At 41.9% G+C, this 17401-nt stretch overlaps 2 protein-coding genes across 5 annotated transcripts in view; both read right to left on the bottom strand.

Moving 5' to 3' along the window:
* The window catches only part of znf296 (zinc finger protein 296), a 14499-nt gene extending 12444 nt beyond the window's left edge, over positions 1-2055 (bottom strand). For both annotated transcript variants that reach the window (XM_081372967.1, XM_081372968.1), the window contains exon 1: positions 1749-2055. In XM_081372967.1, the coding sequence (XP_081229093.1) occupies positions 1749-1800 (52 nt within the window). In that variant the 5' untranslated portion in view covers positions 1801-2055. The remainder of the gene's footprint in view (positions 1-1748) is intronic.
* A 476-nt stretch (positions 2056-2531) lies between these two features.
* On the bottom strand, positions 2532-14083 carry clasrp (CLK4-associating serine/arginine rich protein). 3 transcript variants are annotated; one of them, XR_014030675.1, is made up of 21 exons: positions 13955-14081; positions 12737-12876; positions 12526-12623; positions 12301-12402; positions 11540-11619; positions 11342-11426; positions 11114-11253; positions 10884-10980; positions 9687-9765; positions 9514-9587; positions 9161-9202; positions 8203-8385; positions 7565-7882; positions 7293-7463; positions 6452-6495; positions 5423-5483; positions 3965-4023; positions 3824-3870; positions 3629-3717; positions 3401-3425; positions 2532-3300 (listed from the first exon to the last, which is right to left on the bottom strand). XR_014030675.1 is itself a non-coding variant. In XM_081373267.1 (21 exons), exons 2-21 carry the CDS (start codon positions 12833-12835, stop codon positions 3258-3260), a joined length of 1932 nt encoding a protein of 643 aa, XP_081229393.1. In that variant the 5' UTR covers positions 12836-12876; positions 13955-14083; the 3' UTR covers positions 2532-3257. The 3 variants fall into 3 exon arrangements, 2 of the variants coding, with proteins under 2 accessions (XP_081229393.1, XP_081229394.1); XM_081373267.1 differs by having other exon boundaries at positions 6456-6495; positions 13955-14083; XM_081373268.1 differs by lacking the exons at positions 2532-3300; positions 3401-3425; positions 3629-3717 and having other exon boundaries at positions 3735-3870.
* Between the last annotated feature and the right edge of the window lie 3318 nt (positions 14084-17401).

Raw genomic sequence — 17401 nt, 5'->3', positions numbered from 1 at the left:
CCACAGAGAGAGAGAGAGAGAGAGAGAGAAGAGAGAGAGAGAGAGAGAGAGAGAGGAGAGAGAGAGAGAGAGAGAGAGAGAGAGAGAGAGAGAGAGAGAGAGAGAGAGAGAGGAGAGAGAGAGAGAGAGAGAGAGAGAGAGAGAGAGAGAGAGAGAGAGAGAGAGAGAGAGAGAGAGAGAGAGAGAGAGAGAGAGAGAGAGAGAGAGAGAGAGAGAGAGAGAGAGAGAGAGAGAGAGAGAGAGAGAGAGAGAGAGAGAGAGAGAGAGAGAGAGAGAGAGAGAGAGAGAGAGAGAGAGAGAGAGAGAGAGAGAGAGAGAGAGAGAGAGAGAGAGAGAGAGAGAGAGAGAGCCTGGACTGGATCCAACTGCCCGGGCTAGGCTGTCCATGCCGATGCAGGTACAGACAGTCCTGGGAAGGGGAGGATTTCACCTGTGGTTACTCAAAAATGTCACCTTTCCTGTTTCAACAGCTCTGGTTGTTTGTGCCGACACGCAAAAGGCGCGGCTGCTCTCTCTCACAAATAAGTGACTGGAAGTCCGATTTATTCAAATGAATCGGTTCTTTCGAACAGTTCGTTTCACGCGTTTAGCGGTTGTTTTCAAGTGGCCTTTGACATCTCGTTGGGGATATTTGATCAGTAAAACCATATTTAATGCGGTTTCTCACGTTTTTTTTTTATTATTATTAGGGATGTTCATTACAATTTCATATGTCTCAGTTCAGATCACAAAAAAAGTCATTTAAATCCTAAATATAATGATCACTTTCATTGGAATACTAAAATAAACGTATACCTCAAATTAAATAGATAAATAAATGTTAGTAAAATGCAATGAAGTAAAACCAGTGTTGATAAAATATCATAGCAACATTACAAAAACACATTTTAGTACGTTAACTTAAATATTTTTGACATTCGGCTTTTAAAGTAACTTTGCCTTTTAGCCCCGTCAGTCAATAAAGTGGTTGAACCGATTCATTGAACAGATCCGATTCACAAATCAGACTCCACTAACACACACACACACACACACACACACACACACACACACATCAAACTAGACTGAAGTCTTGTGGTCAGGTGAGGCACGCACAGCTGCCCACAGTTAGAAGATAAAACAAAACAAAACGATGACCCTGTCACGATCAAAACAATATTTCATATCCACTCACAAGTCGATCTTAGTACGCCTACTGTTTATCAATCAATTATTAATATCAATAAACAACAACAACAACAACAACAACAACAACAGCAGAATTACTGGAAGTGAAGCAAGCGCATGTCAGCAAGTAAAATTAAGAATACCATCCGAGAATGAGGGTGTGTAAAAATATAAAAACTAATTGTAAATATTAAAAAGTAGCCACTAAGGTATGAGTGACGACACCAAAACATAAAGATATCGTGAAGATGCAATAAGGAAGTGCAATGTTATTGCTCCAACTCGGAACTTTAACCTAAAAAAACCTATAGCATATTTAACACGGATTGATTCGACACTTCGACAGCAACACATTTAAATAATGATAAATAAAAAAACATGAGGGTATGTTATCATTTCAACTCCAATGTCAAGTTCTGAGTGAGACACAAACCACGTGAAAAGTTATTAGGCTAACGTTACATTGATTTCTCGTTATTGGTTATGCTCTCTCCTCCCACATTATCCATATTCGGTTCTCCATGCATATGTTGGGGTTTTGTCGTTTAAACGTGAATGAAGTTGTCTTGAATCCAGCTTACCTTGCATTGCGCTCAGGTGTTGCGGTCTGCTGCCGAGTTTGCGTCTGGACATAGTGAGAGAAGCTCCTCTAGAACTACAGCAAAACTAAACGAACACTTTAAATCTCATAAAACAGCAATGATGTGTGACTGGTGCTGCTGAGCCCCGTCAGTATTCAAGTTCACACACTGTGTCTGTGTGCTGGCCCTACTGGAGGAGGAGGAGGAGGAGGAGGAGGGCATGAGCAACGCCTTCAGCCCGCCCATCATCATCATCATCATCATCCTCGGTCTTATCATCACTGACCTCATTAAACAACTCTGCTGTGCTTAGGCAACAACATTAGAGCCACTTTAAATGATTCAAACTCATTATATCCCTTATCTACCTGTCGTATTGGAGGACTTATGTAAATAATCGTTTTGATGGCGCGCAGCTGCTACTCTGACACCAATAAAAATGTGCTGGTTAAGGATGTGGGTGAAGAGGAAGTGGCTTTATCGAGGTCGACTGAGACAGGTGTTTGTTTGGCTGTCCGGCTTGTTTCAAAACCCAAAGTAACTGTCGCTTTACTTTCAGAGGCGTGCTTTTATTTTGTGGATGACGGCGGTAAATACAGGCTGATTGACACTGTTTACATGTGTCTTTGTGTGTATAAACTGATCAAACTCACATTAAGAACAGCAATTTGCATAGAATCACGAGTAGTTCTAATAGTGACGTGCGCCATCTGGCGGATACAGCACGTAAAGGCAAAGAAGAGAACGCGGGAAAAAACACACAAACCAACGGTTTTTTTTTTTATCATGATTAGCTTTTTATTTCAATGTCAAAAATCTGTGACCATCGATGATTGTTTCCAATTCAAGAAATAACCACTAGACATTTACATTGCTGAGTGAAAAAGATTATGAGCATTTAGAATCTGCGTTTTCTGTAAAAGATTTTTTCCTCACTCTTTAATGAAGGGATTATGTACAAATGATGAGGTAAAATGAGCAGATTCACCGTTTTCCCTCCCAAAAAAACCCAAGTCTGTCATTTATTCACCCTCACTGACTTTTTTTTCCATAGAACACGTTAGGCAGAATGACGTGTTTCACAAAAAGTCAGTCAGTCGTGCGAGTTTAGAACAATATGAGAGTGAGTAAATGACAAGTATTTGCATTTTTGGGGGAACTCCATCTTAAAATAAGGTATGAGACACGGGAGAGATTAGGTCCATCCCAATCTTATGTCACAAAACTCAACTCAATCAGCAAAGCTTGATTAGAATCATAGCAGCTTTAAGCATTCCTGCTGTGAAATATCAAGACATCGAGGCAAAAATGTGTTGTTAGAGCATGGTGGTGTTCATTCACATTTTAGAAACTATTTGTATTTGTTTCCATTGCAACCTTCAGAAGATGTACGAAGCTGAAGTGAGTGAAATGAATTTTATTGGTAATTTTTCCCCAACTTGCATGTAAACTCTTGCCATTCTGGTCAGCATTCACTCCTAAAATGTCTTGTGTTTATCAGCCGATTCTTCAGTACCGGTAATGCGGACTCCGTGATCTTGAGCGTGATCTCCTGTTGAGGAAGACAGCAGAAATGGTTTAAATGAGCCTGAACGGCAGTACGTTTAGATCAAATGGACTAGTGTGGCTGGTCCAAACTGGTTTCTGCATACCTTCTAGATGAGCCGTAGTCTCGACCTGTGGGTTGTTCAAGATTTATGATTAGAATCTTCTTCATGAGTTTGTTTGTTCATATGTTTTATTACCCTACAGAATCCTTTACCATAGTAGAGCACAATTAATTCCGCAAAAGTGTCTCGATTCAGTTCTTTCATTATGTGGATGATAACATCAAGTATCACTGTACGGAGATGGGATTCTTTGGTGGGATGTAAACTCACCGTGTTTAGCGTTGGGAGAGGGCGAGTGACTCTGACGTCCATACTGCCTCTCCCATTCATCCCTTTCTTTTTCCCGCCGCTCCCGCTCCCTACAAGACCAAACAATGACCAAACTGTATCTTCTCCGTTGCAAACCGAGAGGACAGTTCCCACAACATGAACACGTTGCACATGTATATACATGTTGGGACTCACTTCATGCGTATTTTCCGTGCCATTGCGCGAAGAACTCCTTCTCGTTCCTGTGATGGGAGGGGGAAAAAGCATGGGTGTTAAAGTTCAGAACTACCTGGAACTCCCCACCCACACATACCAAATGTACACCCATGCCTTTACCTGCCGCTTGTTTTCTTGTTGCTGGATCTTGGCTTGCGCTGCCTTCTTATCCGCCTTGGCTGATGAAGGTGAAAGCAGAGAGTGAGGCAGGCTTTTATTTCAGATGTCTTTCCCTTAGCTTAGAAACATGTGGTATACACACTACTATTCAAAACCTTTGGGTCAGTAAGATTTGGAATATTTAGACTCAGCATGGATGCGTTAAATTGATCAAAGGTGACAGTAAAGTAACAAAACATTTCCATTTTAAATTAATTCTGCTCTTTTGAACTTTTTCCATCAAAGAATCCAGGAAAATGTATCATGGTTTCACAAAAATAAGCAGCACAACTGTTTTTAAGTGTGATAAGAAATGTTTCACGAGCAGTGAATCAGCATATTAGAATAATTTCTGAAGGATCATGTGACACTGAATGAAGGAATGATGCTGAAAATTCAGCTTTGCATCACAGGAATAAATTATACATGTAATCATCATAGTAATATTTCATAATATCACTGTTTTTTTCAGTATTTTTGATCAAATAAATGCAGACTTAAAGGTATAGAGGAGGATTTTTTTACTTCCGGGTGGATCACCTATACTATTGGTCCTCCTAATTGTCAATCATTCTGGTGAATCAATCAAACTTTTCAAAAAGTGGAGAGGGCGGGTCTTATCTAAAATTCGGAAATATCCTCCGCTATACCTTTAAAAAAAAAAAACGGGGGAAAAAACAATAACCTTCCATTAATATTTAACTGACTCCAAACTGAACAGTAGTGTAATCAGAGCCAGTCAATGCACATTTCACTAAAAATATGATCACTGTATACATGCCCATGTAAACATGAGCTGGGCTCACATATGCCAGGAACAGAGAGGGTCCAAAGATAAGATCAAACAATAAAGCTATTACATTAATGTCTAGTCAAATTAATTAACCTTAATTAACACACAGCACATGCTTGTTTATATTAGTAAGGACATTGCATAGACTTGCACTGATTTTCTATCGGTTAATGATATTTTCTATGGCCTAACCCGACCCATCACAGAAACGAGCAAATTACTAGATTTAAATAAAGACAGATTTATGAGCTTTTTTAACTACTAGTGAAAATGTCCTCACTAGTTGGTTGTCATAATATTTCACTATATACGCGAGGCCCCTCAACAGGTATAGCCAAACCTGCACACACACACATAATTAAAATTCTGTATTATTCAGTATAAGATAAGTAAATAGATAAAATAAGAAAGACCCATATTCATCCACACAGTGCCGAAGCACAGCTAAAACAATGTTCTTAAGCAAAATACATGCAGTTTTGTTGTTGAACTGCTAGAGTTACATAGCGTACATTTAAATATCCAATTCCGACTGATAAGTAAATGCTAACCGGTACCGATATATTATTCTTGGCATAAATATTGTAGGAGATGTTGGTTCCTGGATGCCTGAATGAGTAACTCACATTGTTTGTTTAGGGCCTTCTGCATTCGGATTTTGAGCTTCTCTTGAGGGGTCATCTTGGGCTGCAATGGACAAAAGACTTTAGAACAAGCAGGATCATGGGAAAGCTCTTGTTCAGGCAAAGAACAGCGACTGACAACAAGACATCTAATTTACTAGGTTAAGCTTGTGTCACGTCATGCAGAAATACGAGCGAGTTTTAAACTACATACAGAACATTTATTATTCTGCATGTTGAATAGCACCAGGTGGTCCCGTTACGCAGAAACGCCTGTGATGTTTATGTTCTGGATGTATTTTTATGTATATGGAAAGGTGTGAACAGACAAATGAAGGCAGCCATTTTGAACAGTACAGAACTGTTGACTCGTCTTCTCTCCAGGTCAGATGCACCAACTCGATGGAACAGTTACAAAATGGCAGCAACTTTAGCCATTGCAGAAAGAGCTTAAAGCTGTTCAACCTTTACATACAAGGAAAATGTGTATTGACTTATGCAGGTGTGTTTAGGTGTGCGAGCGAGTGAAGTTGCTCTGCCTGTCTTGACAAGCCCAGGGCAGAAGCAACACCTGAGCTGGGAAACTCAGGGCAAACCGGCTAGGAACCATTATTCCTTTGTAGTTTTCCATTCATTGGTGTCTATCAACAACCCATCATTCAGATAATTATACTTAGTTAAATAAATGAGAAGTAGATATATCATTTCCTTAAATAGAAATCTATAGCGGTTCCAAAGAAGAGCACACAGAAATATCGTTGTTCTTTAGAGATAACGCTGGTCACTCCCGGCCTCTTTCTTACACGCATACCAAAAAAAAGTCAGGTAAGTTCAGATATGGCTGCCGTTCTGCAAACAGAGGGCAGTTGATCACCAAGTGGACAGTCAATCACACACATTTCAAATGAGAACGGCTCTCTGAAGAGCCGAGAGATGGGCAGGAGCCCCAGCCTGATTGTTAACTGCATCAGCCTGTCAGGGGTGAGGGAGGCGGAGTCTTTAGCAACAAATCGAGATATATCAAATTCTTACTGACTTTGGCAGCTCCAGTCTCTTTACCACCCGGAGTTTCAGGCCTACGAGAGAGAGAAAAAATAACATTTTGTCAGTTGTCACTTTTCAGGCATGCGGATCAGCAAAGTCTACTGTATCAAATTTGAGCTGCAAATTTCTAAAGCCTCTAAATTATTAATATGATCAAAACTGCCGAAAAACCAGTTACACAAAATCTACTACATGCCTTCTGAGGTCTGATTGTTAATTCATTTTTTTTTTTGCAAGTAAAAGGCCTTTTGGTATTATTCTAAAAACACCCACTTTCAGGTCTTTTTGCAGTGAAATTGCTACATATTTTTATAAGGTATTGTAGGAATAACTTTTATATTGTATGAGTAGTATTTCTAAATGAACTCTTACTACACTGAAGCAACTTGGGTTTAAAATATGATACCAGATATGATACATTAGGCTTTAAAAGAATGTTTATTTGTAAATCTCTGAATCATTATTGTAGTTCATTGAATTATATACTTTGCTTAGTTTTATGCAACAGCTTTGATCATAAAACTAAGCAGTTAAATATCATACTTAGACATATTATTGGGAGATAAAGAGTGACAACTGATAATTACATGCATTTTGTGTTAGTCTGCTATACTGTTACATTGCAAGCCATCAGAATTTCATCTTATTTTCTGGCCAAATAAATAACAACTGCTCAGTTTGGGCCTCTTGAGTAAAATTAATGTTTTTTTTTTTTTGACAAGACAGACATGTAGCAATTTGCACAGTTCATATGGTTCATATTTCTCAGGGTAGAAAATATGGAAATGAAATCCCTGACATTCAAGTCGGTAGTTCTTTCGCAACTTACTTTCTCAGCTTGTCTGCAGAAGCAGGCGTAGCAGAATGTGAGGAGGGGGAGGGGCTGTGGCTGATCGCAGGCGAGTGTGAGGGGCTTTGACTGACGCTGCCACCCCTCCTGTACGCAGAGCTGCGACTCCGACGCTGGTAACGATCACCCGAACGTGAACGCGAGCGAGACCTGAGGGAGGGAGTGTTTCATGCGATCAAATTCACCAAAGACAAATGATACATTTTTACAATCAAAGAATCTACAGCCTTGAATTCAAGGAAGTTCCTTGCCTGGTTCGTCTACGGCCCGTGTAGCGCCTCCCCCTATCCCGGTCTCGGTCTCTTTCCCGGTTTCTGTCTCTACCTCGATCTGCGGAACGAGACCTCGTCCTGTCGTATCGTCTCCTCGAGCCAACTCCTCCGCTGCGCTGCCGTGAACGAGAGTCAGACCGCCGTCGAGAGCGAGAGCGAGACCTGGAGTAACGGCTGTCCCGGTCCCTGCCCCCGCGAGAGCGACGACTCCGACGGGAACGTGAGGATGAGCGCGAGGACCGGTGCGAAGAGGAGCGGGAGGAAGAGGACGAGTGACTGGAGGAAGACCGTCTTCGGCTGAAAGATATACACAAAGCGCTATGTTATTATGAGAAACCTATAAAATCGATTAAATCACAAGACAAGCCAAAGAGCTTCTAGTTCTCAGGATTAAATGATTCCATGCTGTTTTTAACCCTGAATATGCCACAAAATATCATCAACAACTCCGATATCGGTTGGCTCTCTCTCAACCATATCACCAATCATTTTAAAGCTCAACCTGTGGCAATTCTCTTCGCACAGTGGACTACATGCTATCACAGCTGAACACGCTTATAAATAAAAGGAGAAAAAGCCACTAAGGAGCCAGAGAGTAGAAAGGGGAAGTTACCGACCGGGAGCCCCTGCTATGACCTGCAGTGTTGGAGGAGGTTTGGCTAGACGCCGCTGCAGGCGGAGGTTGTGCAGCTGTGGCTCCCTCATCCTCACTGCCCCCGAAGCTGGTGATGAAGGTGATCTTATCATTGCCTGGGGTTCGGGAACGAGAGCGTGACTCGGAACTTGAGTCTGACTCTGGCCTGGGACATGAAGGAGAGAAAAGAGAGAGTAGCAAGACACATTAATATATGATGTACATTACTGTTCAAAGGTTTGGGCTCATTACATTCTAATATGATTTGGTGCAATTGGGCTGTTTAATATTTTTGTGGAAACAGGGATACAATTTTTTTCAGGATGAATAGAAAGTTAAAAAAAACGACATTTATTTTTACGTAGAAATCTTTTGTGATTTTATAAACTTCATCATTGTCACTTCTGGTCAAATTGTGAATAAAAGGAGGAATTTCTTTGAAAGGTAGTATATGTAATTGAAATCAGTAATGCACAATATATCTGTCCCATAGCAATTATCGATGGTGGAGTTTTTTTTTTTTTAAATGTATCATTATTGGTCATATTGTATTGTGCATTGTCATTTATCCTATTTTCACCTTGATTAACTTTGCCAACCTTTAACCCTCAAAATGAATCTTTAAAAACACTAATAACTTAACACTGTTACATGTAATCAAAATATCAATTTATCATTTTCTTATCCTAATGTACATTATAACACCTATATTCACTTGCATTTGAAATTGATTTTACATTTTTTAGACAAAATACTATATACCTTTTAATAATGGCCATTTATTGGTCATCAGCTACACCACGAAAATGAGTTTATCAGTATAGGCCAGAATTTTAATATAGATGCAACCTGAATTGTAATGGTTTTTGTGCTCATTTTTACATAATTTGAACATCATTCAAAAGTAATGTGCGAAATACCAATCCATCAAAAACACTTACCGTTTGTAGGGGTCGTATGTAGGACTGTCTCTTCTGGCATAGCTGTTTATGAAATTCACATTCATTTCAGTTAATCAATTTTCAATCAAAACATCAGCAATGTGTAGGCGGTGCAACATAACTTTTTTTGTCGTTTTAGTTAAAATTTCGGAGTCAAATAAGTATATATATGTATATATGTATGAATGTTTAAAAGGTTACTTAATTGGGTGGTGATTATTGAACCAGAAAAAAAGACTGAATACAAGTAACAATACAAGACACTAAGTCTGGGATTATTATTTAAGAGTAAAAAACATTAAAACTTTGTCACCTATCTAAAAACTTGTAGCTCATATTTGTGGTGCTGTTACCTTGGTGGGCTGATCTGCCGGCCTTTCATATACTTCTCTCTAAACTCTCTTCGCTGTCTGCGAGACCGCCGGCCCTGATGGATGCAAAGCAACAATACAGTATTACCAATACGAATCTCAAACGCAAACAACTTAATGGGAGAGAAGAACAGTTGAAAAGCTTCTGCCCATACAGAGTACATGGCCTTCTCTGCTTCCAGTGCTTTAGCATGCTTAATGGCCTCCACTTCCTCCTTGTCCTTCCTCAACATCCTGCCACAAAGACATATCACACTTTAACTACACTTCATGTTTTTTTTTATAGAAGAATTACAAGAAAAATACAATGTGTTCATTACGGGTGCTTTCACACTTGTTTCGATTGCCTGGTCCGACCTCGAGTTCAATTGCTCCCCCCTCCCCCCACTGGACTGTGTTCACATTATATTATTTGGGTCCGAGCTGCGGTACACTTGCATCATTTGGTCCGGACCAAAAAACCCCAAAAACATTCAGTCGTTGTCAGCTTAGCGTTCACATTGGCATTTTAACATCGGACCAAAAGGCATAGGGATACGTACACAACCTGATCGTTTTAATGGCTTTAATTACGTATATTTTGTGACGGAACTTGCCAAACATCCAAAATGATGCTGTGTTCTGGGCTAAATGCGCTCACTGTATGTGTGTAGTTACATATGATGGTATTTTGACCAGCTGAGAACTTGTGAAGAGATTTTAAAATGTGTAAAGGAGTAAAAACAGCATCAAGAATCCCTCCGTCACACACACAAACGAAGATCTGCTGCGAGGAGACGCGGTGCCTGTACTGAACTGTGACGGGCAACATCACCACTGTCACAAGAAAAAAACGCTTCTTATTAGGGTCGCATCTTGTGACATGTCCCGTTTTTGATTGGTATACATGTCTTTGGTCCGTGTTGCGTTCATATTTCATTAAAACAGCACTAGAGTTTGTTTGGAACCAAGACCCATCTTTTCAGCGTCTCGGTCTGCTTGTTTGGTGCGCACCAGGGTTCAGATCGCAGCGTTCACACTTATTCAAATGAGCTGCACTATAAGAGTAATTGCACCAGGGTTCGTTTTAATCAACCCAAACATGCAGAGTGTGAACACACCCTAAAGAAGCAGCAGTTTACCCCACATCATCAACAGTGGTTCACCTCCGCGATTTAGTATAATTGAGTTCATATCAGCAGCGAACCGTACTCCAGACTCCACGGTTTTTGGGTACCCAGATAAACTGAACTCTTCGGCCTCAATCGGACCCACGCGCACCAAAAGTGCAAGCGTGAAAGCACCCTAAGAGTCAATCAATATAACAATCAATTTGCTTTATAATGGTTTAGTTGAAGAATGCGTGAACGAACCATACAAAGTCCCCCTCTGCCATGCCGTAAGTAGTGCCCATCTTGTTAATATCCGTCACTTGCTCTGGGGTCAGTTCATCTACATCCACCTCGACATCTACAACATGAGAAAGCATTCACACACATTGGTTACCTTCTATATACTATTTAAGTAAATCACATTTCTAGAGTGTTAGCAAATTATAAAAAAAGCATTGTGTGGAATTGTTTATTGTATATGAAGGACACACCAATGTCAGGGATGACTTCGTCTTCCTCAGAATCGCTGTTTTCTGAGTCCTCCTCGTTTCCCTTCTCCGCCTCTTCATCTGGTTCAGTCACTGTGCTGTCCTCGTATGTGTAACCAATCTGAGCTTTCTTCTCAGAGAGTCTAACAGAGAAAAACATAAGATGTGATGCTTCTAACTAAATGTATTTTCAGGCATACATTTGGTAACTACTGATTCATAAGATCATACTTTTTCTTTTCATCCTCATTTGGTTTCTGTAGGCCACCGTAGAGTTCATCCACATAGATCTGGTACAAACACTGCTCCTCAGAGACTACAAAATGACAAGAACATTTTTGTGGGTTCTTCCAAGCTTATCAATGGCATCTAGTGACATTACACGGGTCAAAATGTGATTGAAGCATGCTGAAATTAAAGGGGACTCACTGGTCGCGAAGTCATTCTGCACCAGACCTCTATAGCGTTCATAATTGCACTTCCTCTCTTCTGATTCCTGCTCTGGGGTGCTGTGAAAGAAACAATGACCTCTATCAACAATGACACAAAGTAGCAACCAGTTCTGCATAATATTAGCAAAACATCTTTAACTACCTGGTGGTCATTTTACACCAGAAATGTTACATTTGCAATTGAAAAACAAAAATGTGAACATGATTAGAAAAGTTTAAATGGTCTTAAAGTCACACTTGTGATCTTCATGGTCCAAAATGACAACCACAGGAAATTAATGGGAAATAGAATTTTTTTGGGGGTGTCTACAAAACAAAAAAAAGTACTTGACAATGTCTAAATATATATCCAAATGCAAAACAAAAAAAGTAGTTATGTCTGTAAATAATCTTATAAGCAACAAGAATTACTTATGATTAAAATAATGAATAGTCATATTATGAATTAAAATAATATGAAATACAAATATCATATATTTTAATTATTTTATATAGAAATAAATAGTGCATAATGTAGAGGTGAATACTGTCTAGTACCACTGAAAATCCTAAATATTAAGGAATAAATAATATTGGAACAGAATCCCTATCATCTTCGGTCTGTTTTGACTGCCCAAGATCACAAGTGTGACCCCTAAATGAGTTAAATTGAATAATAATCAATAATAATACACTGTGCCTGTGTATTTGCATATTTATTTTATTTTCCAACATGAGATGCATTAAGATCATACTCACGTAGTGTTCAGGAGAGGTGGCGTATAGGTGGGGATGTAGTCCAGGTGTGCCCTGACATCAAATCTATCAATCATGTTGTTGGTATCTCCTTGCCAAGGCATCCTGTTAGAACATAAGATGAAGTTGTGGCAGTTTTCCAAGAAAACCCCTTAAAATGGGCTGATTTTATGTTGGTGTGAGAACTATGAACATTTATGCAGACTGATCTGTATGCTAGTGACATACATGTTGATGGGACTCTCAGCTGCCAGGGCCACAGCTGAATCCAGGTGGATTTTGTACGCTCGACCATGAACCTGCAGGAACTGGGCCGGATCCTTTTTCTACACAGAACAAGAGAAATGCGTTTCTTCATTCAAAAGCCTCTGTCCAGTTCCAGGATTAAGCTGTGCTCAGAAAACAAAGCATGAAAGTCACGTCAAGGTCACAGACTTACGATTTTCTCATAGTACTCTCTGCGTCTCTCCCCACGCCGCTTGTAGTCCACCATCATCCCGCGCAGTTTCCGCTCATGTTTGCGGGCCTCCTGCCACATGACGGCTCCGCTTGGGGTTGGGCCGCGTCGGGGCAGGGCTGCTATTAGGGCACACAGACGATTCAAATCAACCAACCAATCCTACAAACACAATAGTCGCCACATACAGTGCCATTCTGAATCTTGACACTTGGAGAAAAGCATATTTCACCATGGGAAAACAAGGGTCAGAGCAGGCATAATTCAGTCTGGCTTTTATGCGGCATTGCGTCTTCACACAGAATTTTGAGTAGGCGTTGCTCAGTTCTGTGTAAAGACACACTGCAGCATAAAAGCCAGGCTAATATATCCCTGCTCTAACCCACCTCAGCACCTAATAATATGCAGTTAAAAATTGTGTGTAAATGCATCAATGCCACCTCTGAGCAGCATTAAACAATCTGTGTGAAGACACCTAATTGCCACTTCAGAAGCGCTTCTTTGCCAACTCATGTTCATAGTATATGTGGTATACTGTATGGATTTCACCACTGCACGTTATGAACTGCAGTAACTGTATAAGGAAAATACGCCACTTGTGTGTCATATCATGTGTCAATCAACAATACAACTGTCACAAAAATATTAAGGAAACTAGTCATTAACCGTCATTGCTGAACACCGAAAAAGTGCCTGACCACTTAAAGGCAAGGGTGTTAGGTTACAGATTAACAAACCTGATCAATAAAGTTTGACACGGCCATCTTTTGAGTAAAAATAGTAGCGTTCGCTACCCTAATAACATCAAAATTATATAACAATGTTTGAAACGCTTGGTCTTCACATTAAAATTGCATAACACATTTTTAAATAACGTTACTCGGTCACCAAATGAAGTGTTGATAGCCTCACAGGCTAGCAACACTTACATGCCAATTCTGTAAGTGATTCATACTGTATTTATGAACACAAAGCAAGGACTGTCGAGTATTCAGCTCGCGTAACTCCCGTGCAAAGTTAAGATTCACAGCTCACGAGCAATTATGTGTAATGTTGCAAAAAGCTGGAGGACGTAAGTTACCCGCTAACGCTAACGTGCTAGCTGCTATATTTCACATCTAGCATTAGCTAACAATCGACGATGAAGCTGTGTGATAGTCACCAAATTCCTTTTGCGCTTTATATGATCAAATGAATTACCTGTTTATGTTTACAAGTATGTATAATCTGATTTTTCGCCACAGAAAACCACATACGTCGGTCACTACCAACTGAAACAGGCCGCTAGTTTACATACATGCGCGTGCACACACGCCTCCCAGCGCATGCGCAGCTCAGAGCTATGAGCTGAGAAAACAACTAGAGGCGCTAGTACACTTCGTTGTATTAGTCAGGTCCGAATCTTCAAGATTGTGTAACCCTGTAGGCATTTTTGAGGAAAAGTTGTTATACCACATTTTTAGAAAGTTCAATGTCTCCTGAATAAGGATCCACCGTATAACATTGAAATAAGGGTCCCATTTTCTTGTAATTGTCATTGAAACAATAGGTGCATTATTCACAGCCAAAACACTACAGGTGGATAGGGTAAAAAATTTAAGTTATAGATATCACCATAAAACCTTTCCAGTTTTTCACTTACATAGAGACAGACATTTTTTGTATTACAAGTTTTCTGAAATGTCATGTTTACATATGCAAATGAGGCATACCAGTATATATATATATATATATATATATATATATATATATATATATATATAATTCGAGGGGCAGGCATACCAGTGCGCGGTTCTCCCTTTCGGGCTAGCCCTGTCTCTTCGCGTCTTCACAAAGGTTGTCGAGGCAGCCCTTGTTCCTCTCGACGACTGGCTGATCCTAGCTCACTCTCGAGACAAGGTTTGCGAACACAGGGACCTAGTGCTGCGGCACCTAGCTTGTCTGGGCCTTCGGGTCAACTGGGAGAAGAGCAAACTCTGCTCCGTGCAGAGGATCTCTTTTCTCGGTATGGAAATCGACTCGGTCGCCATGTGCGTGCAGCTTATGAGCGTGCGCGCGCAGTCACTGCTAATTTGCCTTCGTCAGTTCGAGGGCAAGAGTGCGGTTCCACTGAAACTATTTCAGAGGCTCCTGGGGCATATGGCATCCGCAGCCGCAGTAACGTCGCTCGGCTTGCTTCATATGAGACCGCTTCAGCTTTGGCTTCGCGATCAAGTCCCGAGGTGGGCATGGCAACACGGCACGCTCCGAGTCCCAGTGACTGCCGTCAGACCTTCACCCCGTGGACGAACCTCAGTTTTCTATGGGCTGGAGTGCCCATAGAACGAGTTTCCTGGCATGTTGTTGTATCAACAGATGCCTCCATAATGGGCTAGGGCGCCATGTGCAATGGACATGCTGCCGCAGGCTCCTGGACAAGACCCCAGCGCCTTTGGCATGTCAATTGCCTCGAGTTGCTGGCTGTACGTCTCACCCTGCACCGCTTCTGTGCGTTGCTCAGGGGTCAGCACGTATTAGTCCAATCAGACAATACCGCCACAGTAGCGTACATCAACCGACAAGGTGGTCTGCGCTCCCGCCGTATGTCGCAACTCGCCTGCCACCTCCTCATATTGAGTCAGAAGCATCTGAGGTCGCTTCCAGCCATTTATATCCCGGGAGACCTGAACCGTGCAGCTGATATGTCTCGGTTTCGGCCTCTCGCTGGAGAATGGGGACTCCATCCCCAGTCGGTTCATCTGATTTGGGATCAGTTCGGGGACGCACAGGTAGATCTGTTTGCCTCCCACGACTCTTGCCACTGTGACCTGTTTTATTCTCTGACCGAGGGCACGCTCGGCACGGATGCACTGGCGCACAGCTGGCCGCGGGGCCTCCGCAAGTATGCGTTTTCCCCCAGTGAGCCTTCTTACGTAGACTTTGCGCAAGATCAGGGAGGACGAGGAGCAGGTAATTTTGGTTGCCCCGTATTGGCTCAACCGCACCTGGTTCCAAGAACTAGTACTCTTCGCGACAGCACCTCCCTGGCCAATTCCTCTGAGAAAGAACCTGCTTTCTCAGGGACGGGGCACCCTATGGCACCCTCGTCCCGATCTTTGAAACCTCCATGTGTGGTTCCTGGACGGGACGAGGCAGGTTTGAGTACCCTACCACCAGCGGTGGTGGCTACCATCACTTCCGCTAGACTAGAGCATCGTCCACGAGACATGCCTATGCGTTGAAGTGGAACCTCTTTGTCAACTGGTGTTCTTCTAAACTTAAAGAACCCACGAAAGGCCCGATCAGTGTCGTGCTTTCCTTCTTGCAAGAAGGGTTGGAGCGAAGGTTGTCTCCCTCCACCCTGAAAGTGTATGGTGCCGCTATTGCCACACATCATGATGCAGTTGATGGTAAGTGCATTGGAAAGCACGACCTGATCATCAGTTTCCTGAGAGGAGCGAGGAGACTGAATCCTCCTCGCCCTCCTCTCGTTCCCTCTTGGGACCTCTCTGTGGTTTTAACTGCTCTGCAGAGTGCTCCCTTTGAGCCTTTGCAATCAGTGGAGCTTAAGTTCCTGTCAATGAAGACAGTGCTCCTGGTTGCATTGGCCTCCATCAAGAGGGTAGGGGACCTGCAGGCATTTTCGGGTGACGAAGCGTGCCTGGAATTTGGACCGGCTAACTCTTACGTGATCCTGAGACCCCGGCCTGGATATGTGCCCAAGGTTCCCACCACACCCTTTCGAGACCAGGTGGTGAACCTGCAAGCGCTGCCCTTGGAGGATGCAGACCCAGCCTTGGCACAGCTCTGTCCAGTACGCACCCTCCATGCTTACGTAGACAGGATGCATTGTTTCAGGACTTCAGACCAGCTCTTTGTCTGTCATGGTGGGAAGCTGAAGGGAAAGGCTCTCTCCAAGCAAAGGTTGTCTCACTGGATAGTGGACGCCATTGCTTTGGCTTATCAGCAGCAAGGTCGACCATGCCCCCTTGATGTGACAGCCTGCTCCACCCGGAGTGTGGCATCCTCTTGGGCTCTAGCGCATGGCGCCTCGCTAACAGACACATGTAGATCTGCAGGCTGGGCGACACCTAACACGGCCTCTGGGCGACCCCCACGTGTGTAGTCCACTGTAAGCCTCTCTGAGCATGTGTCTTTCCCTCGGCAAGCTACCTTGCCACCCCTGGGTTTGAAATATTCCACCTGCAGCTGGACACCCCAGTGATTCTCAATATGCAGCCCCCTGGGGTCATGTGTATTCCAAGTCCCCCCCCTTCGGGCTGGGCATAATTGCATATTTCCACTGATATATGCTTCCTAGTGTTCCTTGGCATAATTCCAGCAGCCATTAAAAACTATCCCTTTCATGTTAATGTTGTTTTTTCATTGTTTACATGTTTAAATATTCTGAGAATGCATAGTTTTAGTTCTAATGTTTAATGTTTAAACTGTAATAAATGCATTAAAACTTTTTTTTTTGGCAGCCATTTTGTTTTTATTGTTTATGACAAAACAGTGATGTTTACAACTTGTTATACGGCAGAAATGGATTCAGCACCTAAAAATCATATAGAAACAACACTTGAAGTACTTTTCCTCAAAAATGCCTACTGCATCTTATCCAGGGCTATTTATCTATTTTGGGACCTGACTATATTTGAGAATCTA

This window comes from Scardinius erythrophthalmus (assembly GCF_964197995.2).
Source record: "Scardinius erythrophthalmus genome assembly, chromosome: 8".
Taxonomy (NCBI): domain Eukaryota; kingdom Metazoa; phylum Chordata; class Actinopteri; order Cypriniformes; family Leuciscidae; genus Scardinius; species Scardinius erythrophthalmus.
This window is presented reverse-complemented; position numbering and strand designations above follow the sequence as displayed.